Here is a 27,086-nt window from a genome sequence, read left to right on the forward strand (position 1 = left end):
TCCACATTTGTTTTGATTCACGTTGTGTGCCGAGCTGTCGCCTTAAAAGCAAGTTCCAGTACGAAGCATGATATGTGGTGGTTCGTTACTATCATAGTAGTCGTCTATATCATCACCATTTGTGCAAGTGACACGCACAATAAGATAGCATCTCAATGAGTTCGATCACAGTTTTACTCGATGTTTTAGAAATTATGATAAATAAAGAACACCTTGTAAGAACAATGAAAATTGTGAACATTTCAAATATGAAGAGAACAATTTAAAGGCACAAAACACGGCGACGAGAGAGGAGTAACCCTCGATCAGAAGATGCTGTCACTACTTCGATAACTTAAGAAATTGTCCTACTGCAAATTGGTTGACAAACAAGAGACTATTATGAAATTGTGCTACCTATGCAAGCACATGATACTTACATTTACCAGCCGCAGATTACCTTACAACACCTGCAGAACCCTATACCCGAATAAGATATGTTAGAAAGGTGGGGCTACAACATGTACACTCATATAAGAAGGAACTAACATACAAGGCTTTCGGGGGGAAAAGATTCCTCCATACAATCTACATCAGACTGCTATGTGTTTCATCTCCAGCTCCGTGCACTCCATGCGTTTCAGATCCAGCAAGTTGCAAAAAGCCATCTCAGCTCTTCATGTCAGTGACTTCCCTAATGTTAGTTGGGGAAAAGGGACGGATGGGAAAAGGAGAGAACAGAAGATCGAGCGCAGTCTTTAGAGGAAGAAGTCTGGGAAGGACCACATGATGAATTTGGCAAACATGTCAGTCTCAAGAAACTCTATGTGTGCTGCTCGCCCAATGAATGTATTTAAGTTTCTCCCTTGAGAAGATGTGTCAAAATTCACATCGCACCGCATAAGTACTCGCCTTTCAGATGAAGGAGCGTGGATCTGATCCAAGCAATTGTTGAGCATTTCCATGAAGACATGTGCCTTCTTTGACTGATCCCAAGAGGAAGCCGGGCATGATTCAATTCTGGCAGAATGGTAGGGTACATAACCATCCTGGCAAAAAGAAAACATATTCAGGCAATCGCAAGGTGTAATCATTTATTTTGCGTATGGAGAAACATCGTGTCAACAGATACAGCTTAGGACTGGAGGAAGATCAGAGAGTGGATCCAAAAGAAATGGCAGTTTGTTTTCATGTTGTTATTTTCCACAGAATGCAAGCACACAGAAGACTGAAGATCAATATGTTTGGAAAGACTCATTATTTGTTAAATGGTATAAAGGAAAAAGAAATATTAAAATCATTTCCTTTTAGGTTTGAGAGAGGAAAACAAATGCGATATTGGCATTATGTATGAATGAGAGAAACTAAAAAAAAAAAAGAACTGTTTCCTCAATAAACATACAATTTGGGCACATAATGGAAAAGATGGAAAGTTAATGGATTGATAGGACAGGCATCTGGACTGCCATCAGAAAGCAAATAACCAATAGACTATGTTCGTGTGATCCTAATATACATGCCAAACACTGACGTAGGTGTCAAACTCTCATCCATCAATCTATTATTAAGTAAAAAACATCTTGCTCATTCTTAAAAATAAATGAGATCAAATATTGTTGTATCTATGATGAACTAATCCGATATGAGTTGTTTATGCCTAGATCACTCGTCCAATAAACAACATTTTCATCATTTCGAGAAACTTTAAGCAATGAGCATTTTTTCTAAAAAATATAATCAATGAATAAGCTATCACACACGATAATCTGATGTCACTGTCAAAAACCCTAGTTTGAGAATAAGTATAGCAATAGGGAATAATGGTGCCATCAAATGTAAAACAAAATAAAAATATCATGGTTTCAATTAACTTGGTCTATCAGTGAGTACACATGTTCATACCAGTTTGAGCATGGATCTAACTGCAGACTAACTAATGCGGGCTAATTATAAATTACCCATTGCAGTTAAACCTTTTTAATATCTCGGTCCCCAAACTTAAAAAAATTATATTGGAATCCCTATAGTTATGAAAGTAAAACATCTATCTCCATTTACCCTAACACCGTCAGTTTTACCAATGAAGCATGAAAACGATGGACAAAAAAATAATTTCAACGTCTCAGTTACGTTTTTGGTGGTGACGGACGACATTGGTGGTGGCAGATGATGGTGCCGCTGGAGGCCGCGGGTAACTATTGTGGTTGAGGAAAGAGAGGTGGTGAGAGGTGAGGCAAAGGGAGAGGAAGAGGACGACGTAGATGTCGATGCTCTACATCTGCATCGGCGTCGACACAAATGTAGAGCATCACTTGGCATCTGTAACAGTGCCGACACAAATGTAAAGTGGCGCCACCGTTCCCCGTATCGTTGTCAATGCCGACGCAAATGCAAAGGGACATCACTTTGCATTTGCATATGCATCGATATCAATACAAATGCTGAGCAACGCTCTGCATCTGCATCAGCGTCGACGCCAATGCAGATGCTGAGCGACGCTCTACATCTGCATCTGTGTCGGCGTCGACACAGTTGCCAAGTGACGCCAACGTAGATGTAAAATTTCGACATCTACATCGTTCTCTTCCTTATCTCCGTTTGCCTCACCTCTCATCGCCGCTCTCCCTTATCTACAAGGGCCACCCGCAGCCCCCAATGGCACCACCTTTCGTCACCATCAAAAACATAACTGGGATGTTAAAATTATATTTTTTCTCATCGTTTTCGTGCTTCTATTGGTAAAACAGACGACGTTAGGATAAATAGAGTTAGATGTTTCACTTTCATAACTATATGGATTCTAATGTAAATTTTTTAAATCTAGAGACCAAAATGCTAAAGAGGTTTAACTAGTGTAATTAGCCCGACTAATGCCAACCAATATGCTAATGGGCCTTAAACCGATTTAAATTTTATATACTTTCAAGTTTCAACTGCTCCGTGTCAACCAACCGATTTGAATTTATTGACCTACGGCTCTCTCCCTCCCACTCTTTCAATTCACTCTGATGACCTCGGTGAAGGCGATGTCAAAGGGATGAGGTGGTGGTAGCAGAGGCAAAAGCTACAACAGTGATTAGGGCCTTTGAACTCTCTCAATATTGTGAGGAGGCAGCAGAGGGCCTTTTGCTCCTTTTCTCTTCTTATATACAGCAAGTGAACCACCACTTCATCCATACTAGTCTAATAGGGTAGTGGTTGGATTGTCCTGGTCCAACAGGATAGTGGTATGGGACCCATACTGGAAAATCGAAACCTTGAAATGCATTATAGAAAACTTGGTAGTGGCACAGGGACTGGCACTGAGGTTTGAAACCATGAAATGCGTTACAAGAAGATTGCACTTACTTTGCAAACATGAAGCTGGACTTAATTATATAACTAACTGTTTTTTATCCGTAAGCCAAGGCGCTAAGTGTTAAAACAGCCCAATGTGGTGGTCATTATTGTATCACACATAATGCAGAAAACTAAAACCAAATCAAGACAATGTAGCCAAATGGAGAATCCGAAATTCACATGCACCAACTTTAGACTTCTAATTCCAGCAAGTATTTTAAAAAGGTTTCACTCAAAAAGAAAGAGAAAGATAAATACACAGAGAGGGAGAGAGAACTAGAACTTTTGCTTCGAATTGCAAATCAAGGTGTTTGCTGTTACCATTTATCTAGGCCTTTGTCAATATAAAACCAATTCATAGTTTTGGACGTATAATGTGACAGATCATATAAATTTCAATTGAATAAACCCACATTATCTTTGTATAATTGACAATATTCCGTGATTATATAAATCAACGACCAACTCAAATGGAAATAGAAATATGTATTTTAAATATTTTATAGAACATATTACCTGTGGGGAGGATAACAGGATAATGTTTTTGAAATTTTCTAGTGTCTTCTGCTGCAAAAGGATAAGAAAACATATAAGAGACCTGATAATTACAAGCACATGCAAGAAAACAATGAGGCTTCTTTAATTTAGAGAAAAAGAGATGTATAACCCAAGAACTAGAGAAAAAGAACAGAAACAGTGGAGAATAGTGGAGAATAATTAATTGATGACAATAGCTAGGAGTGATAAAAGGAACAGAAACAGTAATAACCAAGTTTTTATGAGGGCTAGCATATTTTGTATAGTGTTTGTATTTGTCTTTCTTAGTAATTTTATAGATAAATACACTTAACAGAAAAATAAACAACATAGTTACATTCAAAGTTCAATTCAACAAAGCATGTGAAGTAAAATTTCAAAATCGTTGTAGTTAAAAAGCATGCCTCAACTATAATTTGTTATATTATGTGGAACTTCCTGCAATAATTAAATTTTGTAGTGCTTTATTACCTTACAAAGCTTATAAAAAAATGTATTTTGGAGATCTGGATCATCAGTAAAAGTAAGTTGATGAATGCACTGAGCTCCCTTGAGTTTTTTCATAAGCCACAATCCTGAATTAAACAATGAATTTGAGCTGTACCAGTACCCTAAATGTGGCCCGGATATTGATATATATGTATACAAGTGCTTCAAGAAAGGTGTCATTACACTCTCTGCAAAATTGCAAATGCCACACAGCTATTAGGAAAACTGTATTAGAATGGATATTTACACAGAACTGTGGATGTATGGGTAATTACCTGTTAAGGCACTCCTTATGATGATGTTTCCAATAGAATGCCCAACAAAGCTAAGCTTTATGTCTTTACAGCCTCCATATCTTGAAAGTCTATCCATCTTCTTTCTAAGGAAGGTGATTACTTCTTCAGCCAACCTACTACCCATTTCTCTAAAATCTCCGGTTGTTTTTTCTTCATTAGCTTCTGACATAAGACATTCAGCTCCAGGATCTATCAGAAGCCATTGGTTCCGAACAAGCCGTAAATCCAGATGGTGCCCCTATTATGGCATAGATCAAGTGTACAAAAATTCAACCAACCTGCTAGACTAATGATGCAGAGAAATCTTAATCTTAATCTTATTTAAGAGTCCACTTTGTGGGTAAAACACTTGAAGATTGCAATTTTGCATATGCAGTACAATGTACGAAACAAATCACACAATTCAATACAATCTAGGATAAACAGAGATCATGGTTATAAAACAACTCAACTAAAAGATTGAGTTTATCAGCATGCTTTCTGTGTTTTATTGCAATCAGCACTATCACTGCATTGCATTAGGATCTTCTAAACTCTATATTTTTTAGTTTGATATGGCCTGCAACTAATGCATCACAATCCAAGAGTCAAGTCTTTTATCTTTTAGTTCGATGAAGTTTAAGATTTTTTTTAAAATTATAGAAAATTTTCGGAATAATCTTTATTGTCTTTAGATATTGGTTTATGAGAGTTGTCATCAGTAATTTGGGTTTCATCTTTTTGTTACTCGCAAAGTCAATAAGAGAAGACAGAAATCTTGAAAATGAACTCTGCATTGTCCAGTGACAATATCTATCGACGGCCAGATCATTGTAGTTCGGGTAAAAAACAGGATCCTGACACTAGGTACAATTATAGCCCTTCCCAAGTGATATCCAAGGATTTTCTGAGCTCCATTTTTTTAGTTCAGGATTCAAAGGTAATAGTTTAGCAGATTTTAATAGCAGAACCATGTACAACAAGCATGTGGCTAAACCAAAATTTCAAGTTGTAATTTCTGTATCTCCGAAAAAGGGGAACCTTCGTATATTGGTAAGGCTGTTTTTCGTGACCTGAGTGACTAAAGTTTGAGTCACAGAAATAGCCTATCTATCTGTAGGGATAATACTGCATACATTGAACCTAAACCCCATATTGGCAGAAGCCGCATGAACTTTGTTCTTTTAGATCCGTTTCTTTGCAGATTATATTCCTTGCACTTGTAGTCCTTCAATTGACTAAAGCATATTTCAACCAGGACTAGGGAACTCGAAGCTTCTCAATAAGTTTGTTTCAATTTTCCACTAATTCTAAAAAATTGAACTAAAAGAACTTCTATACTAAATAACTAAATAACAAAATCTGCAGAGGTAACTTCCATGAAAACATTGATCGAGGACATTGACAAGCACAATTCTGAATGGACAAGGGAATTGTTAACGTCAACCTAAAGTTACTCTTTCTTAAGCCTTCCATGGAGGAGTTAAAGTCTGCAAGCATTCTTTAGAGTAAACAGCAGTTAAACAGTATTTAAATGTGAAAATTTCCCATATCACTAATTCTAGGAATTTGCCATTAGATAGAAATATAGCAATGACGTTTTATGAAGATAGACTATATGTGACATTAGTGGTTATATTGATACAAAGTGATTCTTAATTGCTTATTATACTGGATGGAAGTGACATTAATTACACAGTGACAATAACAGAAAAGGTTTAGTCACAAATAGCAACAAGTTTCTTGTTCCTGCTTTACAAAGATTACTTGAATAAAATAGCAACAAGTATTTCACAGGAGGAAGAAGATTGTCAAACTGGTTCTTAGGATAGAGCATAGGATGGACAGCTAATGTAAATCCTGCAACAGAAGGCAGTCAAGAGGATGAATTTGACGACAACAACAAATAGGAAGCACATAAACATGCACATACAGTCAACTATTACAAGTTTAGATGATTCTGGGAGTGTTACAAAAGACCATGAAAGTAAAGACACATTATCTGTAAACATATCAAGGAAAACTACTAAGCTAACATGACAAGTATATAAAGAAAATAACTACCAGTAAGATGGAGAACATGCCTGAAATCCATGCACAAACACAACTGCTCGTAGCACACGATTACTCCTCTTAGGTTCCAGAGTGAATCTGGGTACACCATTTTTTCCAATAGCTGTAGGTATTGCAGCAGCATTCTGATTCAAAGACTGCCAGGCTGAATTGTTAGGAAGATCAATGACTTTCTGTTCCACTAGAACAACAGGAACACGTGAAGGGTCACCAAATATATGCATGTCTTGAATAGAGCGGCTGTTTATCTGCATACACCTATGAAATTTAAAATCTCAACAAAATAAAGTTAAGCACTAAAGATTAAAAAAATTATGATATCTTACTTTCATTTGTGCAATACTTTTCCGATGAAGTTCAGCACGTGTTGTTGCACTTTGAGCTGGCTGCACATAACAGCAAATGAACTATTTTAATATCTTCAATAGATCAAAATTAGTCTTGGATATAGTTACAAGTCTATCATTAAGTGAAACTGCTAAAACATTAAATAGCAGAGTACCTCATCGCTGGACTTCCTCAAACCTACTACTTTTCCATGGTGAGAAGGATCATCAGCTCCACTTCTCATGTAACGATGGGGAACTTCTATCTTGGAATAAACCAACCATATAGACCACTCTGCCTCACGATTCATAGCCCAGACACCGTGGAGATGCTCAAGTATTGAAATTCTATTTACCCTATAACAAAATAAACAAGCTTGTTTGCATATGTTCTAAAAAATAGTAAACATTGTCGATCTTTGATATAAACTTTTCTTGTAACATACATCTTGATATTCTGAATTGACATGCATCCATAAATTGACTGAAACAAAATTGCATTTGATGAAACTAAAGACAAAACTTAAAACTAAAACCAAAGAACTTTACATTCCACTTCTTGAATCTCTAATTATTAGTATTTCACATTCAGAAAACCATCAGTAACATGTCACATGCTTTCCTTGTATGTTGGGAAAACTAGAATGGAAAAATCTTAGCATTCTTTTTTCTTCTACAGGCTATAAAACTTAACGAACAGATAAATTCATACATAATCTGACTAGGTTCAGGGTTTTGAATACCGGTCCGTAACAGCATACCGAGCTCTGCTCGGTACGGTACATACCGGTACATACTGTCGGTATGCCAGGGCATACCGACAGTATATCCTAAAATCTTAAAAATACCTTCACCTTCCATGTCAGGGCATATCGATCGGTACGCCTGGGTAACGGTCAAAATCCGGGGTAGCACCGGTCGGTACACCTCGGTACCGGTGAAAACATTGGTACCGCCTGATAGAGGACAGTCCGCATACCGGTATCCTCTCGGACTGGTACGTACCACCCATACCGAGCGGCACTTCAAAATTGAGAACCTTGACTAGGTTCATGTTGTTGTTTAAAAATTTTTTACCCTATTGTTTGACATAAATTTTGCACTCTAATTATCACTAAAGCTATTGAATAAAGCTTATATACGAGCATATCAACATTTAAAGTCCCTAAGAAAATGTTAGATCACTTCATTTTATAACGGAAAGCTTGACTATATTTCCAAAGTCATGGAAAAAGAAAAAACAAAATTGATGATATTGTAAAAGATGCAATTTCAATATATCACATGCATAATTCAGAACAATTCATTCCAGAGGCCAGAAGTTCTCTGTGTCAACCAATGGGAAAGAAAGATTAGAAATGGTTGAGTCCACAATACCTATGGAACTTCAAAAACGTATTCCACGAAAAAGATAGTTGGTTGCCAAGAGTGAAAAATAGATCCAACAGTTCATCCTTGGACAACGAGTAGAAAATGACATCATTGCCAAAATCAACAGTACCATTTGATTTCTGCATAAATAAACAGATACAAAAACTGGTAAGAAATCTTAAATAAAGAGTTTTTCCATTGTAAAATAAGAATTCCAATTGAAATGCAGCAAAACAAGCACCTCCAGAATATTCTGTAGCATGCCAGCTAAGTGTCCAACACCCACCTTTGATCCAGAAATGACTGAATTTGCAGTAGATAAATCATTACTTAATGAAGAATCTATAAACTCAAATCTTCCAAGATTTAGGTCAGCAAACTGCAAATCATCAATACTTTGACCCAATGCTTTGCTTAAGTTTTTTATTTCTTCAAGAAGTAGCTCGCGTGAAACTAACAGTGATTTAATAATTTCGACTGCTTTTGAGCTCCACCCCTGACCCACTAACTGCAAAGAAATACCATGATTCAGCCATATGAAGCAAAAAAGCATGACAAATATATGCACAGTTGATAAATGCATGGGACTATTCCAGAGCAATTCACAAATTATTTAGGATAATTTCTCAACTTGATGGGCAGAAATGTGCACGTAATAATAAACTAAACAAAATTTTAAAGACCACATGATGATGTTCAAAATTTACACTAAGGCTTAACGTTCCACCCGGATCAGTACATATTGGCTGGTACATACCAGTCCGGGCTTGAACGAGAACATGGACCATCCAACTTTAATATCCTCAAAACCTACCACTGAGGTGAACCAAAGAACACATAGTAACCATAAACTTTCAAGTTTCATAATGAAGTGAAAAAAGAGATACAAGATAATGTTAAATTCATCCTTTGACAGAACCATCCATCTTAACCTTCTATAGTTTAAGATCAATGCACCAACATTTGCTTGATATGATATCCACTGTAGCAGCTCAACAGTTGGAGAAGAAAACCTTCAACATGTTAGGAACATATTTACTTGGATGAATAATTAGGTATCACTGTATCGAGATATTTTTGCAAACATGGATGTGCCACTTAAACTTTAAATTTGTAAAAAATTGCATGACAGATACTATGGTCCACAATATAGCAAACATGCAGTAAAAGATCAGCATACCCGATGCTAAATAATGGAGCTCCTTTAGCCTCTACATAAAGAAGCTGATGGACTTTAGATAAATAGTCTCATTTTTCTTTAATACTTCCCTCACTATGGTTTCTTTAATACTTCTCTATATAGGATTCCAAAAGCATCAAAATAGCTTAGTTCCTTGCATTTTTTATATAACTACCATACTGATGTTGCAAGAAAATACTACACCAAAAAAAACATGCATCTCTCTCTGATGGTGAAACTGATTACTCCTTTCATATATCTTACATCATCATCAATGGTTACAAGAACCTCAGAAGAAACTTGCACGTAATCCAAGAGGAAATCCCAGATAAAAGATAACACCAAGAGACTTGCAATTTCTTGAGTCAAAGGATACTTACATGGTTGTGTTCTTCATGGTATTCATCAGAAATATGTTCCATCGTCACAGAAGCACTACAATACATCAAAATTCAAAATTATAACACAGAATATAGCAGTAAACTTTAGCAAATATGAAACAGTAACTTTCACAAACCTTGATAGCTTCTCTCGGGTGCTAGCACCAGCTTTCAGGTAAACAATGTGTACACTTAAATCAACAAGCACTGCATGGAAAGCATCAAAATGAACAGGACAGTATGAATGCAGACCAAAGAGTGCTCTTGGAGGGATCTTGAATTCATGGACAGCAACTGGAATCATATCAAAAGAGGCCTGAATTTCATGGCTGTAGGAAGAAAAATAAGAGATTTAAATTGTCATTGGAAACAATGATAAGCACTATGAATTAACCATGGATAAAAAAGAGTAGCTAACAAGCACAAAGCTCATAAACTATGATCACAATTTTGGCTTACCCATTTTCTAAAATTGGAGCATACATGAGCTCAAACTTTAGTATAACTGCAGATATTAATGGTTTCTGGCAATAAAAGTGCAAAGGTGTCATTATCTGGGAAATAAATATTACTTCAAGCAACAGGTTAAGAGTGATGCCAACCTCATCCTTCCCTATGGCAAAATTGAAAGATACCATAACAGATAAAGGAACATCCTGCCTAGCATATTTAATTTTGAATGGCTGGGTAGAGAAACTATGATCAGCATCATCAATTCTCCAAACACCCAAAAGGTCATCTGAGACTGTGTTGGGAGCTGTACAATTTACCTAAAATGTCAATACACATGATACAAAAAACATCATGCATGAAAACAATCCATTAGCTTTTCTGGAGTTAAATATGCGTAAAACATTACAAGATTATGCATATAGTAGGCAAGATATTTAAATGATCCACTAATATGACAACAAATAGAACTAAAGTGCAAAAGATGTCTAACAGCAACAATGCCTGAAACCCACCTATTTGTGTTGTAGTCAAATGGTTGCTAACCCACTAAAATCCCAACCTAGAAGTGATTTGGAAGTTGGTTCTACTATAAGTTGAAAATGCTGAACTAAGGGAACTGTGGCATACATGAATCTTTGAATTTTTTTACCTATTCTTCTTTAAAATTGAGTTGATTTAAGTGATAATTATATAGGAAGCATTTAGATTTCAGAGTCATAAGTAGAACTATTTCTAAGATAACATATAGATCCTGGAGAGACTTCTAAGTTTCTTATTTATTAAAATTAAACTATGGGACAAAGACTGAAATATTAATCATGTCGATCAGTACAAAGCAATATCTTTACCTATTCAAGGACTGAAACACAATTTTATTGAATTGGTTAAGAACATGTCTTATCACTTGGTATGCTTACCATTCTGAGTGTACCAGGCTATACAGGAAATCCACCAACCCAAAAATCCCAGTACACTCCCATCCCTTTTTCCCACTCTTATCATCCAATACCCTCTTCTTTCCATTCTTTCATTTGCTCTAACTTCTCAATCTCTTACATTCTCACATGCAAATCTTCGTGTTTTACAAGTATAACTTTGATTACAAGAAAATAAAGCTTAAGTTTCAAGAAATCATCCCTGTGTTTCACAAATGAAACGTAAACCTGAAGCTCAAATCAAATTTTATACTGAGTTTTGTTGATTAAAGCATTGTATTGGAACTTTCTTCACCTTAAGGTCATGATTTCATGTTTGGATTTTGGCTCTCTTTATAGATCCATGGATGAGAATTTTCCAATTTCATGTTGAAATGAGAGGCTGGATTTATGAAAATTTAGCATAGTTCTACTTGATTCTAAGTCGGATCCACTTATATCTGAGCAAGATTTATGTAAATCCAGTACAGTTGGATCTGCTTCATAAGCAGATATAATAATAACTGCAATTTTACTGTTCAATAGCCAACACAACAATACTTGTCAAAGACCTAAGCAGCCTACTATCGCAATTATAATGAATGACGATGAGGTCATCATTCTTACTATATCCTTCATTAGTGGCACACACAATATATCAAACATTTAATTACTTCAATTTTTTAAGTTTCGATCTTGAAATTTGGGCACAATTTCTTGTTATCTAAAAATGTATGCAAACAGCTGATCAACCCAACTTGTTAGAAGATACTACAACAAGATTTACGCTCATAACCACATGAAACATCATATTGGTTCTACTTCTACCAACAAGACGAAACCACGGACGGACCATCACTATCAAGAGACTACTCAAGTAGCATCTAGAAAACCAACAACATTGCTCGGAGCATCTAAAACAAGTACCTTCATACTGAATAACTCTGGACGGAGTACCGCAAGAATGCAAGCTGCTGTCTTCCCACCGCGCACTTATCTTTATCTGGTACCATCTGCTTAACCAACCAGAACAAAATTAGGTATTTCCAAAAGTCCAGATTGAAAAGCTCACAATTCTCCTCACGCAATGAAATTAAACGGAAAAGGAGTAGAATTTAAAGCATTACCCTTGCTGAAAGAGATCGAGGTTATGGAACCGATGAATGTAAATGGCGATCTCGTGGACTGTCTCTAGCATGTCTGGCGGCTGGAACTTAACTCGCCGCGGCCTCGCATCGAGCAATCTCTTCGTAGGTGGGGTCTTCGGGTTCAGGCCGATGAGGTATCTCATCCGCCGAAACATATGTGACCGGCGACCGTGATCGGCCTCAGGACTAGCATCCCTGCACCCGAGAACTACGATTTGCGAGAGGAAACGAGCCTAATTCTCATCTGAGTCCACCCGATCCTTTTCCTACTCCCAGGAATACAACCAAGAGGCAAGGAAATGGATCGTGTCCTTTTAGAAGACCGGTGGATGGAGAGTTCTCGACGCGGATCGAGGGTTTCTTCTTAATTCCACCACCGAAGAAAACTAGGGTTTTGGGCGTGATCAGGGGAGGAAAGAGACGGAGACAGCGGGCCGCTTCCACTTTTGCCCGTGAGAGGGACGGAAGGTGAGGCGAGTTCACGTGTGCGCGCACACCATGCACGCCAAGATCTGACCAACAAGAAGAAGCCACCGCGTCACTTGTGCTTTTACGGATGCAGACTCTAAGTACGTGGCACTTCTGTGGTTCTTTATACATGACGCGTGTGCATTGGACGGTGAGGCTTTCCTGACTTCGCATAACACTAGTTGGGAGAGTGGGACGCTGTCGATTTGACGATGACTTCCTGAACCCTGCATGAGTCCAACCAGGCGAGCAGCACCTAGCACCGATGTAGATCTATCAACAGTTGTCCGTGGAATCACTGGGTAGAAGGTCGACGGCAAGGATTACGAGATCTACAGATCAAATATGATTGATACGATGGTAGATTTGGAAAGTGGCGTCTTAGATGATGGTAGCAAACCCTATCTTTCCCTACCCACAGATACATGATCCTGCTCATGATGATAATTGAGTTAGCAAGGACCAGTACAAATTATAGAAACTTGGGTGAATAGATAGATTCCAGAACTGATAGGATAAAATTTACATGCATTATACTGTTATTGTTTCTAGATAGTTGCAAATCAATTTTTTTTTTCTAGTTATCTAAACGATTAAAAATAGAAAAATAAGGATATTTATCCCAACATATTATTACAACCATGGTAAAGAAATTAATGTTAATGATGCTATATGGTAGTATTTAAATCTTTTGCTTAAATTAATGGTCTTAAATTTTTCTACGTATCAATGTTGCAACATTGGCTACAAATTGGTGACTGGTGTAAGATCTTGGCCGTATGATATGTAGTGTTGAAAAATAAATATTCATAGGGTGCAAATCTTTCACAAATGAATGTTGGGAACAATCGCACATTTGTTTTGGCGAAGCATATTGGCTAGAAATTATAAAAAATAAAATAAAATAGAGGCTCATGCATCAATGTCTAAATCTACAGTGACATATCAAGATCATGATAGTTCATATTACCTTTGACAACAAAGTGATGGAAATCTTTGTTTACAGTCAAATCTCATCAATTATTAAAGCAGGAACTTGAATCCCAGTCTTATTAATAAGACATTTATATAGGAAATTTGAGAAAAATCATTCTGGTTTAGTATCTCCACTGGTAATTAAAAGAAAACGCAGCCCTATAAAACCCACCTGAGGTTGGTACTACTACCTACTAAATATATATCTAAAACCCGCAAGGTATACATGTCCTACAACCAACTAAATCTCAGTGCTCTTGGGACGTCATCTGCTCCTAAAATTTCAACAGAGAGACAGTAAATTGATGCTGCATCAGTGGAAGTATAATGTTATGGTGTTACTAAGGGAGAATGAAGAGTGGAGGGCTGACAGCTCATGCCATTGAACCTACTGGATGACCTAGCTGTCCTGAGCAAAAGCTTTCTCCTCGAAGCAACAGAGATCATCTTGAAGTTTTGGCCGAGTTCCTTTGATGCTTCATCACGATGACTCAAAAAACATGTGGATTTGGTGCATATTTGTTGCAGATCTGGAACAGAATATAAAAATTTGAATGAAAGTGGGTGCTGAATAGCAGAATTCCGACAGAACTTGAACTACAAATTGGGGACAATTTTTAAATTCTATATTTCTCAAATTAAAAAAAAAAATAGTATCTCACCCATTCATCAAGCATAGACACTATCAAGATCAAGTTGTACAATGGGTCTGAGATAAAGCATAAAAGCAATGAAGAAACAAATAGATGAAGATAAGCCAACACTGTGCTGCCAGAACAAGAAAAGGGGAAAAATATATGATATATATTCTTCTCATTGCGTTTGTCCAAACAAATGGTGTCCTTGCTTGAGTAAAGCATGAACTATCCTCCAAATGGCCCAAGACTATGACAGTTGAATTGGCATTCAACTATTAGTTGACTAATAATTGTAGTAGAAGGCCTGACAGAATATGAACTCTACTTTTTTTTTTTTTGTCAGAGTTTTGGTTATTTTCAGCTCTTCCTTAAAGATTCTAGGAAAGATTGTCTATGGTTCTACTTCTCTCTGGTTGGTCTATATTTATCCCACTAAATCAAATGAAGAAGAACTCCAGTAACAAACATTATGACAATTCCAGCTTCTAAACATACAAACTATGCATAAGTAAAAGATGCTTGAGATTTTTTGATACCTCACGGATTGGTTCATTGTCATAGTTAAACATGTTGCTGCAAAGGCACCTTCTTTGTTATCACTACTTGTCCTTGCATATCTTACGTCGCATTAAGTACTTTTTGTTTCTTATACATTGAACTCTTCTGTTAGTTTTGTCCTAACAGGATCAAGGAGCTTCTATCAGGTTCTTTCTGGGAGAAAAAGGCAATATTGTATATTAACATGCACCACTCCATTTAATACCATATGTCAAGGCTTAATCCATTTGACAGGAAGATCTCATTTGTTGCATTGATGAAGCTTCTGCGACTAGCTTAATGTAAAAAGGATTTTGGCCCTAGTGTAACTTAAAGTATTTTATGAAGTAAGAGGACATGATAAAATGAATGCCTTCCAGCACAAAAATGAACATTATTTAGTTAAAAGAAGGATAAACCTGATTTACCTTCATGGATCTATAATCAATTTGCTGAGATCCAACGGTTATATTCATCCATTCTTATGATGAAGGAACTTGAACTCCGGTTGCCACCTCCACCAAATGCCTGCAATTTTCAAATGCATGACAAGGCAGGTCTAAGAAAGCATCTCATTTTCAAAATATATACAAAAAAGATAAAATGCCATAGTGTACTATACATACCTTTGCAATCTCTGAAGTATCAGTGCCACAGTCTGTGCTCCTCAAACACATCTTCAAATTACACCGCTGCATGAACACAACTGCCCCTATAGGCCTGAAGGTACAAATAATTCTAATCAGTTCTTTCCATGTATTTAACAGACTATTCAATTGTTATCATAAATGTAGATAAGTTCAATTTTTATTAGTTTCAAAGAATCTTTGACTTCAAATATCATGAATTTGTCAATAAAACCCATCAAAGACATGGCCAATGAGGTAAGCCAGGCAAAGAAACATGCATTCTCTGGGTAGTCCTTTTACAGTTGTCCTTCAGATTAATTCACATAAAATAACTTCCAAGCTATTATCCAATCAGTGTCGTCAAAGACTAAGTGAAATTGTTAATCAAAATGCACTGATAGGAGTAGTTATTTTACCTCAAACCAGCCGCTGCACTTCTTCTACTAAGCTCAACACCAATTTCATGGCTTAGATCTGAATTTCCATCAGCCCTGACAGCCTAGCATTAGCAGAGAAGTAAACTATTAAATAGAGTAGGAAGGAAAATTCCCTAAAAGTTTATGATGATTTGGCATGACACTAGTTATATCCAGTGTGTTGATAACATTTGTGGACTGCTTCACGTAATTTATGCACTAAAGTAATCAAAGTTCAAGGCAAAATAAAAAAAGGTTTGACCAGAATATTTCACAAAACTTCACCTAATGCACATGCCACAGATCATAAATAATTCTATGTCATTTAGGTTAATGGTTGCGTTCAGATCATGCATAATGGTAACATTAACACTTAAATAGTACAAACAACTATCACTAAGAATGCATCATCCATAAGTAGAATTTTCACAACTTGATGCAATGAATTTGACAGTAGATGAAAAATCTCAGGTTGGTGCATCAAACAAGTATCCAAATACAAAATGGTATTTTGGTTGGAACTTGAATTTCCACTTGGAATTTCATGGAGAAATCAAGCTTGAACCAAACAGGTAAATCCTAATATTTATAATTTCTATACTGAACAAGGTGAAATAGTATTAAATTAAAAAGCGCATACCCAGTACACGAGGCTTCCGCCAATGCGGGATCTGGGAAGGGTCAATGTGTGCAGCCTTACCTTTAAATATTTAAAAAGACTGTTTCTGTGATCGGAAAAGTATCAAACTGGAAAAAAAAAATTGCACCTTGCAGGAATGAGACATAAAGAGTCAACAGTTGCATATCACAATTATATTAAGAACAATAAGATGAATATACACTTCTAGACCAATTCAGTCAAATTCATTGATTCATATGGAGTTAAAAAATCTTCTATTTCAGTTAGGATTACTCAAACAAGGCAGGTTTGTTTAAGTTACTGCAACATGCAGTCCTTTTATTTCTTATCATGAGTGTCGTTTGATCAAAATAATAACAGATAAAACAAGTACTACAGGTTGTAATTCACATAAAACAACAAATTGCAACCTACCTAAAATGATAGAAGAATCTAAATTCATGCGGCCAAAAGAATCTGATGAGAGAAGAAGTTTTCCGGAAAATGTAAAAGAAAAATTAAAAAAGTCATACCAGGCACTTGCCATATAATCCTCTTCCCAGTTGGATTTTAAAAGCCTTTCCCAGCAACTTCTTTGCTGCATCCTCACGGGAACGAGTATAAGAATTTCCCTTGGCAATCAAAACACTAGCATCGATTTGCAAGAGCTGATTGATAAGGAGATCATAATTTATGCTTTAACATAGAAGTTGCTGTCATAAAAAAAACGTGGATACAGTATAATAATGTTGGCATTAGAAAACAGACCTGCTCAAACATAAAAGGATTGGTGATACAATTCAGCTTTGCACGCTCATCCCTAAGTCCAATGTTGAATGCCTTGATATCAGGCATCCTCCACTGGTGAAGATCCACATCTTCTACATGTCTTAGAACAGTTGCAACACGTTCTTCATCCTCTTGGTTCAATAAGTTTGCAATCTCAAACTGTTTCATTGGTCCAGTGAGAAGCTATAAGTTGTGATTGTTTTAATCAGCTATACATCTGACATCTAACAATGATAAATATAGTTCAGCCAATAAATATGCACACATCCAAAAGGTTGATCACATAACGGAATTCCTGTGTAACCTTTAAACTCAAATTGAACACAGTGACTTTCAATAGGTTCAAGTAGATAATAACGTACAGAGATAAGAAAATTTTACTCTTCGCGTAACCTGCGAGGACTTCATTTGAAAGAGCTTCTCCGAGAAGAAATCATAGACAGCAAGAGCACTGCTCTTCTTGGTGTCGATGCGGAGCTCCAGATTATCCAAGCATTCTCCTATTCTTGAAATCCTTCTCAAAGTATTCTCTCGGTGATCAAAAGCTATCACTCTGAAATCGTTCGAGATTGCCCATTTTAGATTCTAGATTTACAATATGCACTGAAGGCAAAACCAAAAAGGAAGGAAAATTAATTGCAAGAGCAACAAAATTCGTTTTTCTTCCTCCCTTCTCCTTTACCTAGGAATTATCCGCGACATCTCCACCGAGAAGAGTTTTGGGCCGATGAAATCGAGAAGGTAGCACGTTTCGAAAGCTCCGGTTTCGAAGTCTTCCGCCCTTGGAAGGACAATGCCGTTCGAGATCAAGACACAACGCAAAGAAAAAAATGAAGAAAGAGGAGCAGGTGGCAGGATAATGGCAAGAGGGATCACCTACCTGAAAGGCTCGACGGAGGAGAAGGGCAAGACGAGGAAGGGGAGGCCGAGGTGAGAGTGGAAAAGGTGGGCGAACAGGGCGGCGAAGGCACCGGAGAAGGAGGGGTAGTTGTACAGAACGAGGTGGGAGCGGGCGGCGGCGGTAACGGTTCTAGAATGGGAACGGAGGGCGTCCAGCGCGGCTTCCGATCGAAAGCATCGACGGGACGGTGGCGACCGGGGAGTGAGGAGGAAGGAGGAGTTCCATCCCTTGAGGGCAGCGAGAGAGGAACGAACCATCGTCTTCCGGCGGAGGCGAGGCTCCTGTCTCCCGTCGACGTGCCGGAAGCATACATCAAGTGAGAGTCCTACAATCTAGGGCTTGAGGGAATGGGCCGTTTATGGGCTCCAAACACGACACGCAAAGGCCGTTCATTGTCACCGTCGCTAGTCGGGTGAGAATGAGATGAGTTGGAACAATTCTACAGTAACGTACTTATAGTCATTGATCAACTGATACAGACTAATAATTGTACTTCTGATCAAACTTGGCCATCTGATCAAACGTACTTACAGTCAGCTCCAATTTTGTTACGCAGACAAGGGACGTGGAAGAACGCGTGCCGGTGGAGTGATGAGTTGTTTGTTTGTATATGGCTTCGTGGGCAGAGGTCGGGCAATCACTTCCCAGGTTTGATGCGATCACTTTCCTCGTGCCCTGGCTCGTGAGTCTGTAATCCGAACCGCAGCAATCGAGGCACGAGTGGGTTGCCTTATTCTACAAGAACGGGTAACTTGGCATCAACGATGATACGATCGGAAAAATTGCAACAATCTATCGGAAAGGGTACGTTCAAAGTGTCTATGACAACTTAACTTCACCAAGTTGTAAGACCATTACGGAAGATGAACAAACGAGGTAATAACGTAATAATGGATGAAAAGCCACTAATATGTGTAAGCGGTGAAATGCTTGCCTACTTAGTTAAATAACAGAAAGTGGTCACTGAAAAGTAAATTACGATTTCTCTTCTTTCTTTTTTTTTTTTCCTTTTCTCCAGGGCATTAAGAACAACACCTCTTCTCTCTCTTGCAAATTCTCTCTATACAATTTAGTAATTACCTCTGAGACAGTGATAAAGCATAGACCTCTCATGGCAGCAGACAGGTTCATCGAGGTTTGGTTTCATCCTGTCAGTAACCTTCCTCCGCCTCGGAAGCAAGAGGCTCACTTCGGACAAATGATTCCTTCAAGAGCTTCTTCCTCTCCCTACCACTGCATGGAGTGCGTTCTCCGAAGAATGCGTGGAGGTTTTTTCATCTCGGTGACCGGGATTAGATTCTCCATAAGCTGCAAAGGTCGCAAATACAGGTTAAACCTAAATAATCATAGTATCTATCAACTCTTGTAAAAATGTTCAAAAATATTCAATACCTCCGATAAATCTGATCAAATGTGGAGTTTACAAACAAATGAAGGAATAGAGTCCCTGATGCTTTCAGGAGCTTATTCACTTGACTAACATAGTCAAGAGTATCACATCTCTCGAATGCCATGAGGCTTGGAACCATAAAGAAATAATGTATGTCTAAATACCAGAGCATAAAGTTTGGAAACAATCTTAAAAACTATTCGTGTGGCCACTATTGATGTAGGTGGAAATGATTAAGAATTAATTTGATAACATAGAAAGTGTATAGGATTGGGAATAACAATCATTGATTCCCATGTTTGATTTAAGGTATTTTAGTTCTCATCCCAATTGTGAAATGGAATCAACTTATTCTTAGAACCAAGAATCTAATTCCCAACTCTCCCTAAGGAATTAATAGTGATTCCTAGATATTTTATTTTGTTTGACAATGAATGACTTCCTACCTATGGCCTTCTTTCCAACATAAAATAATTTCCATTTAAACTAATATAAATGTAAAATAACATAACCATAAAAAATATATATACATTACAATATGTCATGAAGATAAAATAATATAATATAATATAACATAATGTAGATATCAAATAATATAACACAGACAGCTACTGATATTAAAATATAAATATTAAATATAAAAAATTAAATAATACAAAAATAAAATAAAATATAAAAGCATAGATAATAAACAGTAGCATAAGTACTATATCATATAAAATGCAGCATATAATATAATATTTAAAAAATAAAAGTACAACAAAATATAGATGTAAATCCATAATATTATATGGACTTGAGTGTCTTCTTACATGGTCAATGAAACAGCTGCCTCCACCAATTAAGATCACAGTATGTGGGTCCAGACAGTTAAAAGCATTACATTAACAAAAATTAATTTTAACATGCCACAATTATTTTGCTTTTAAGCCTACACCCTACTGATGAGCACAAATTAGCAAGCAAATTCAGCAGAAGTTCCTCTATTCCATCTTGATAAGATAGTTTCCATGGATGATAAACTGTGAATGATCATGCACAGTATGTTTGAGACTCGAAGAACAGAAAAACCATGTAAGATGTGGAAGTGACCTATAATTACATCTGGGAGCACTTCAACTTTATATAAATTAGCATAATTTATATATGGAAAACCAATGTGAATGATCATGCACCATATGTTTGAGACTCGAACAGAAAAACCATGTAAGATGTGGAAGTGACCAATAATTACATCTGGGAGCACTTCAACTTTAACAGCATTTGCCAAAAGTGAAAATCTTAACTAGAGAATACCATAAGCACAATACTTAATGTCACGACCTAGGCCTGATGGGTTAATTTGTCTATCGACTTCACTTGGTCCAAACCACTGGTTAAAATGCTTAGGCTGAAAATGATAGTAATCCCCTTATCAGACCCTTATAAGCCAATCTTAGTGTTGCCCACTTCTGATGTGGGACTAATCGAGGGTGTTACAATCTCCCTCACTCAAGGACTTCCCATTCTCGTCAAGGCCCAGCATAGCCTAGATCAGACCTTAACATGGTGCATGTGAGGCGTAGCCGATCACGCCGTGACGAGTCCTCTGACTCCATCTACAAGTAGTCTTTCCTACTGGAGCTTCCTCACCATGCCTAAATAATAACTTGACTCTGATACCAAATGTCACGACCCGAGCTTCATAGGCCAATTAGCTCATCAAGCCTAGGTCATGATATTTGGCTCAAACAACTATCCAATCTTAGTCTAATGAGTGTACAACTATCAACTTCAGCTTAAGCATTTAGGTTAGTGGTTTAGGTCAAACGAAATTAATATGCCACCTAGCTCATCCAACCCGGGTCTTGACACTTGGTATCAGAGCCGACCTAGTATTTGAGTGTGGTAAGAGGGCTCGAGTAGAAAAAGGCTACCAGCGGATGAAGTCATAGGACTTGTCACAACATAGAACCACCACTGAACTACGGCTCACATGCACTATGCTAGGATTTGATCTGGGCTATGTGGGCCTTGATGAGGGTGTTAAGCTTTAAATATGGGAGATTATAATACCCCCGATTAGTCCTACATCAGATGTGGGCAACACTAAGGTTGACTTATAAAAGTCTGATGAGTGTACTACTATTAACTTTAGCTTAAGCATTTTGGATAATGACATAGGACAAACGAAACTAATAGGCCAATTAGATTATCAGTCTCAGGCCGTGACATTTGGTATCAGAGCTGGCCTAGTATTTAGACATGGTGAGAAGACTCGAGTAGAAAAGGAGTACTCGTGGATGGAATCAAAAGACTCATCACGGTGTAAAGCCACCACTGGGCTATGCCTCACATGCACCATGCTAGGGTTTAATCTAGGCTATGCTGGGTTTGACAAGGACATCAAGACCTTAAGTGGGGGAAATCGTAATACCCCGATTAGTCCCAACATCGAAAGTGGACAAAAACTAAAATTAACTTATAAAGATCTGATAAGTGGATTATTATACACTTCAGCTTAAGTATTTTGACTAGTAATTTGAGTCAAACGAAATTGATGGGTCAATTAGCCCATCAAGCCTAGGTCATGACACAAAGTCTTTTATTGGCTCGTCTCAATTAGTGCATCACCTTGGAAGTACATTCAACAATCAGCTTAAACTAAATTGTACAATAGGGTGTTTAAAAGCTCAAGAGTGTCTCTAGGATTCAATGAAATATGCAATTAGAATCAACTATTCAGTTAGACATATATACATCATATGGGGACAAATAAGTGTAGCCTAATAGAAAATAAGATGAAGGAAACTCATTTAAAATGGTATAATTGTGTCTAAAAATAGACTTATATATCCCTTAGTTAGACGAGTGAATAAATGAAAATTAGTGGTGAAAACCCTATTAGAAATTTAAATAGATATAATAAAAAGAAATTTACTTATTTAGTTTGGCTAATGATATTGCTGTAATGGCATCAAAAAGATCCATGTACACAGAGACTTGAGAAACTAAAGCATGTTCCTACCGTCTCTCTCTTTTTTTCTGTAATGACAATCTTTTTATCTACAAACTTTATCAAAATCATAATCTTAAACTAGGATTATGAGCAAGTAAAACTCAAGAGACAAGACTTAAATTAATTATCAAACTTGAGTTCCCAATGATGAGAACTATCATAGTACTACCAAGATGTCATAGTACAACCAAACATTTGTCATAGTACTACCAAGAAATAGTGATGAGAACTATCCAAAACGAAAAAAATAAAATATTGATTGCGAAGTCAATGAGAATAAAATTCAAATCCTAGATGTAAACCTAACACTTTATTGTGGGATTAAATCAATTTGCTTCAACTATGTGCAATCATGTCTTCACATCAACGACATCACGTAGAGGGACATCAATCAACAATTGCTAATACAAGACCTGAATGGAAACAAGTTTCCATCATCTCTCCACTTCTGGCGTTACTGAAGTCTTCATAAATATTCCCACAACCAAATGGTTGTTAATTTTCTCTCTACCTCTGGCCTTACAGAATTCATGTATTATCTCTCCAATGGTTTAAGGCATACTCTCATATAGACATATATTTAGAAGAAAGTGGTCCTATGGCCTCTCTCAAAATTACTTTAAGGAACCAAATGATAAATGTCATGTGGTAAAATGTCTAAACTATTTGACCTTCTCAGTTGTATGGGTAACATCACAATATCAAGCCTATTGGAAAATCTTCTATGCATATGTTGTTCATATTTTAATAGTGTAATCATTTTCTGCTAAAGTCCAACACAATGCATTGGAATTAAAATTTTTGTACCTAAAAACTCCTATAGCCTTGAATATGATGGTATTGATTTATTTGTTCTTTTATACACTCATATTACAAACATAATGTTCCATTTCATGAAGCTTAATTAACAAAGATCTGTAAGCTTGCTTATCAAAGAACCATGGATACATAGTTTATTAAAGAACTATCAGAGTACAAGATCCTAGTCACGACCCTGTGTTTATCAGCGTTTACATGTTTTGGCAAACATGTGTTAGCCAACATGAATGAGGAAACATAGAGATGCTAAAAAGGTATATGAAGAAAAATTCAGACAAAAGACATGCAATATATAAGTGACACCATAAAATGTGCAAAACGGGTTTCTCCAAGGTCTGTGAAAAGAAATTAAATTAATTCATCTTTGTCAACGGTGTCTAAAACATGATGATAAGAGAACTGACAATATGCTGCTTACCTGCTTAAGCCTCATCTTGTAGTGCTCCTCCTGAAAGAGAAAAAAGGATTAGATCCTAAAATTACAGAAGACTCAAATGCTAAAATAGCAAGATATAGTATGCAATTAAGTCTAACGAGCAGCAAACATCATATCCTCATGCCCTGGGAGGCTCTTTGTTTACTAAAAGTTCAATTTCTTGGCACAAAAATTCATAGCACCAGACAGGTTTTCCTCCTGAACATTTCATCTCAAACCACAACAGATACCTGAATGTTCCATGGCTAAAAACCATTTACAGACAAGCTGATGTTATTGCAGCGATATGAAATCACATCCAAATATCATGCATAATCAATATGTTCAGATAACAAAAAAAATCATTCAAAATATCTGACCCATCAAATCTAGACCTAGAAAGACATCACATTATCACAAAGCAAGTGCTTCCATCCTAAGTGTGCTGACAACCAACCAAATCAATACCTGCTCTCTCAGAAGACTAGCATTTTCCACCTCCAGGCGCCTTACTAAGGATTCAAGTTCTACAGTGTAAGCCTGCAAAAATTTGAAGACGACCGCAGAACTTATTTTGCTAACCCCAAAATTGGCGGTCTTATTAGTCAATTAACCCGGAAATTTTTTTTTCCCAGACCTGTTTCCTCTCCCTTGACCTGGCAGCCGACTCTCTGTTCTTGATCATCCTCTTTTGCCTCTGCAGCGTAGCCTTATCAACAGAATCAACCATAGGCCTCTTCCACCCTCTCCCTCCTCCCCCAACTCCACCAGACCCACCACCCTCCACCCCATTCCCAAACCCTAGAATCGGGTTCTCCACCATCAGCAGTTGCTCCTGCTGCACAAGCCGGTCGTCCAACACAGGATCCACGCCAAATCCCGCTTGCATCGACCCCGACGACGGAACCCTAATGTCCCCCTCCCTCACCGCCCCCGCCCGAGCCAGGAAGTCCTCCAACGTCATCTCCCCATACCCCGCGGCCGCCGATCCATCAACGCCGGCGACGCTCCGTCCGGCGGCAGCGACCTCCTTAAGCACCTGCTCCGCCATCTTGCCGCCAGCGGCGGCTTCCCTGGCTGGAAGCGGCGGTGGTGCCTCAGCCTCGCAATAGAAGCTCCGGAGAAGGTCGTCCATGGCGGTGGAGCCGAGGTTCCCGGCAGGGTCGTCGCCGCTGGCGGAGCTGGGAGGGGGGTCGGCGGCGGCGAGCGGGTACATGGAGGGTGGCTGGCGCGCAAGATCCGAGTTGGCCGCCGACGAGGACGACGGCATCACTCTCGACGAGGCCATCCGCGGGGGTCGCGGGGCACTTGAGGGTTAGGGTTTTCCTCTCTCCTTTTCTCGCGGAGATGGGGCTTTCCTGGGGAAGACGGCTTCTCCGTGGCGTGCCTCCTCGCTCTCACTGGCTTGGTCTTCGGGTGGAGTAGAGAGAGAGAGAGAGGTAGGCGTGGTATGGGTTTGGCCTTTTCTGGAGGGGATTTAAAGGCGGTCTTCGGGGCCGTTGCTATAAATACAAAGCAAGAAACGGAGTGGGGGGGGGTTCGCAGTTGTGGTCACCGAGTGGTGCTCCAACTTCAAATGCTAACCGCTGCAGGTCATTTGCATCTCTTATTTTTCAGTCTCTTTTCAAAGGAAGATTGAGAGTTAATGTTGTGGGGTTGCCTTTTTTTATTTTTCTTCTTTTGTGATGATTTACTTCGGACAATTTATCCCCAAAAAAAAACAAAATTAAGTTTTGACTTTTTTGTATAATGGTAATAAAGAACATGTCATTGAAACAAATGTTTCGAGTATAAGGCAAAAGCATAATATAAATATTTTTTATTTAATAAAATTTATGTTTAGTCTATTTTTTATGTAACCTACAATAAAAAAATATAAAAATTATATTAGAATATATAACAAGGAATGTTGTATTGATCGGAGTCTATATTGAAAAGAAATACGACGACTCTAGCACAATAAGTTAACTAATTCATTAATTTTGTTTGATCTGAATCATTGATCAAAATATTTAAGTTAAAATTGATAATAATACATTCTTTAGTAATTTTATGTCATAATAAATCTTTTGACTTTATTCACGATCTATGTCTAATATGTTAATTATTACGAAAATTACTTATCAAAATATTTAAGTTGAAATTGATAGTAATATACTCATCAAATCAAATCAAATCAAACTTAATCTTACCCTTTTTATATTGAACTAATCAATGGCCTTCATACATCGATATTTTAATTGCATTACATTCATTCTAAAAATGGGCGTGATTTTGCTATAAATATTTTATCAAATATAATATATATATGTAATGCATTTTCCTCATACTTGAAAGATTTATTTCCAAATATAATGGCGTGTTAGTAGAAAGTGTGTTTCTTCGTTAGTATTATACGTATTTGAAACTGAATTACGTTCAAAGAAGAGATGGATTCAATCGTTGCAGATTGGTTTAGCTATTTGAGGCTGTTTTCACTGCATAGAATGTCTCGGCTTTGAATGTTATTTACGAAAGTTACAGATGGTAGGATAGTTCTTCTCATGCCGATACTATTCGATAAAACTCCAGAACTTAAAGGTTTTTTCCAGTAATTCCTCTTTTTTTGCGGCTTACGATTAACTTAATTTTTTAAGTTTTTATAACAGTAATTTTTGTTGTAAAAAATAAAATTTTGAGTTATTTATTTGAATTGATTTTCATCTATTTTTGCGTTTCATAATGCTACTCTTTTGTCACACGGATGAAATTTGAATTATTTATTATACTAATTTTTATTTGTAATGACTTCTTTACAAAATTGTTTTGGTTTGGTTATTCTTTCAATGTTGCAAAACTTTTTTTTTGTTTATATAAAAAGATTTTGCATTGAACTGATTTTGATTGCATATCTTTTTTTTTTTAACATATGCTCTTCGTTACTGATAGCAAAAATTCACATAAACTCAATTAGTAGAGTAGTAGTTCACGTCAATCTTATAATTCACATGAACCAGAACGATTTCGATATTATAATTCTTTATTTTTG

General features: G+C 37.2%; 3 protein-coding genes across 7 annotated transcripts; all 3 read right to left on the minus strand.

Annotated features, from left to right (window-relative positions):
• Window positions 1-301: 301 nt before the first annotated feature.
• On the minus strand, window positions 302-13,378 carry LOC135592729 (uncharacterized). Of its 5 annotated transcripts, none has more exons than XM_065082362.1 (15): window positions 12,444-13,368; window positions 12,244-12,329; window positions 10,552-10,706; window positions 10,409-10,473; window positions 10,087-10,278; window positions 9,950-10,004; window positions 8,631-8,897; window positions 8,396-8,529; window positions 7,195-7,375; window positions 7,019-7,078; window positions 6,704-6,940; window positions 4,620-4,878; window positions 4,327-4,532; window positions 3,835-3,882; window positions 302-1,028 (listed from the first exon to the last, which is right to left on the minus strand). In XM_065082362.1, the coding sequence occupies exons 1-15, from the start codon at window positions 12,617-12,619 to the stop codon at window positions 738-740; spliced, it is 2,412 nt and encodes an 803-aa protein (XP_064938434.1). In that variant the 5' UTR covers window positions 12,620-13,368; the 3' UTR covers window positions 302-737. The 5 variants fall into 5 exon arrangements, with proteins under 5 accessions (XP_064938434.1, XP_064938435.1, XP_064938436.1 ...); XM_065082363.1 differs by having other exon boundaries at window positions 3,835-3,885; window positions 12,444-13,365; XM_065082364.1 differs by having other exon boundaries at window positions 3,835-3,885; window positions 8,676-8,897; window positions 12,444-13,363.
• A 603-nt stretch (window positions 13,379-13,981) lies between these two features.
• Window positions 13,982-19,653, minus strand: LOC135592730 (uncharacterized). Its single transcript, XM_065082367.1, has 11 exons — window positions 19,517-19,653; window positions 18,968-19,171; window positions 18,416-18,875; window positions 18,218-18,316; window positions 17,929-18,088; window positions 17,515-17,694; window positions 17,280-17,414; window positions 16,128-16,210; window positions 15,709-15,802; window positions 15,511-15,610; window positions 13,982-14,437 (listed from the first exon to the last, which is right to left on the minus strand). Exons 3-10 carry the CDS (start codon window positions 18,691-18,693, stop codon window positions 15,527-15,529), a joined length of 1,113 nt encoding a protein of 370 aa, XP_064938439.1. The 5' UTR covers window positions 18,694-18,875; window positions 18,968-19,171; window positions 19,517-19,653; the 3' UTR covers window positions 13,982-14,437; window positions 15,511-15,526.
• Window positions 19,301-25,547, minus strand: LOC103997410 (bZIP transcription factor 12). The gene is made up of 4 exons (XM_009418613.3): window positions 24,696-25,547; window positions 24,527-24,598; window positions 24,062-24,091; window positions 19,301-19,744 (listed from the first exon to the last, which is right to left on the minus strand). Exons 1-4 carry the CDS (start codon window positions 25,344-25,346, stop codon window positions 19,664-19,666), a joined length of 834 nt encoding a protein of 277 aa, XP_009416888.2. The 5' UTR covers window positions 25,347-25,547; the 3' UTR covers window positions 19,301-19,663.
• Window positions 25,548-27,086: the final 1,539 nt, after the last annotated feature.

The sequence above is a fragment of the Musa acuminata genome, chromosome BXJ1-9 (assembly GCF_036884655.1).
Source record: "Musa acuminata AAA Group cultivar baxijiao chromosome BXJ1-9, Cavendish_Baxijiao_AAA, whole genome shotgun sequence".
In the NCBI taxonomy this organism is placed as follows: domain Eukaryota; kingdom Viridiplantae; phylum Streptophyta; class Magnoliopsida; order Zingiberales; family Musaceae; genus Musa; species Musa acuminata.

What these genes read in the sequence shown, in the direction of transcription:
- LOC135592729 (XM_065082363.1), bottom strand. Translation starts at nt 12,619, where the DNA reads ATGTTTCGGCGGATGAGATACCTCATCGGCCTGAACCCGAAGACCCCA. An exon ending in TGTTTGTGCATGGATTTCAG is followed by an intron (nt 4,879 to 6,703) that starts GCATGTTCTCCA and finishes ATGCCATAATAG; the next exon opens with GGGCACCATCTGGATTTACG. An exon ending in CATAAGGAGTGCCTTAACAG is followed by an intron (nt 4,533 to 4,619) that starts GTAATTACCCAT and finishes GCAATTTTGCAG; the next exon opens with AGAGTGTAATGACACCTTTC.
- LOC135592730 (XM_065082367.1), bottom strand. Translation starts at nt 18,693, where the DNA reads ATGGTTCGTTCCTCTCTCGCTGCCCTCAAGGGATGGAACTCCTCCTTC. An exon ending in TTCAAATGAAGTCCTCGCAG is followed by an intron (nt 17,695 to 17,928) that starts GTTACGCGAAGA and finishes CCAATGAAACAG; the next exon opens with TTTGAGATTGCAAACTTATT. An exon ending in ATCCTTTTATGTTTGAGCAG is followed by an intron (nt 17,415 to 17,514) that starts GTCTGTTTTCTA and finishes CTTATCAATCAG; the next exon opens with CTCTTGCAAATCGATGCTAG.
- LOC103997410 (XM_009418613.3), bottom strand. Translation starts at nt 25,346, where the DNA reads ATGGCCTCGTCGAGAGTGATGCCGTCGTCCTCGTCGGCGGCCAACTCG. An exon ending in GGTCAAGGGAGAGGAAACAG is followed by an intron (nt 24,599 to 24,695) that starts GTCTGGGAAAAA and finishes AAATTTTTGCAG; the next exon opens with GCTTACACTGTAGAACTTGA. An exon ending in CTAGTCTTCTGAGAGAGCAG is followed by an intron (nt 24,092 to 24,526) that starts GTATTGATTTGG and finishes TTTCTCTTTCAG; the next exon opens with GAGGAGCACTACAAGATGAG.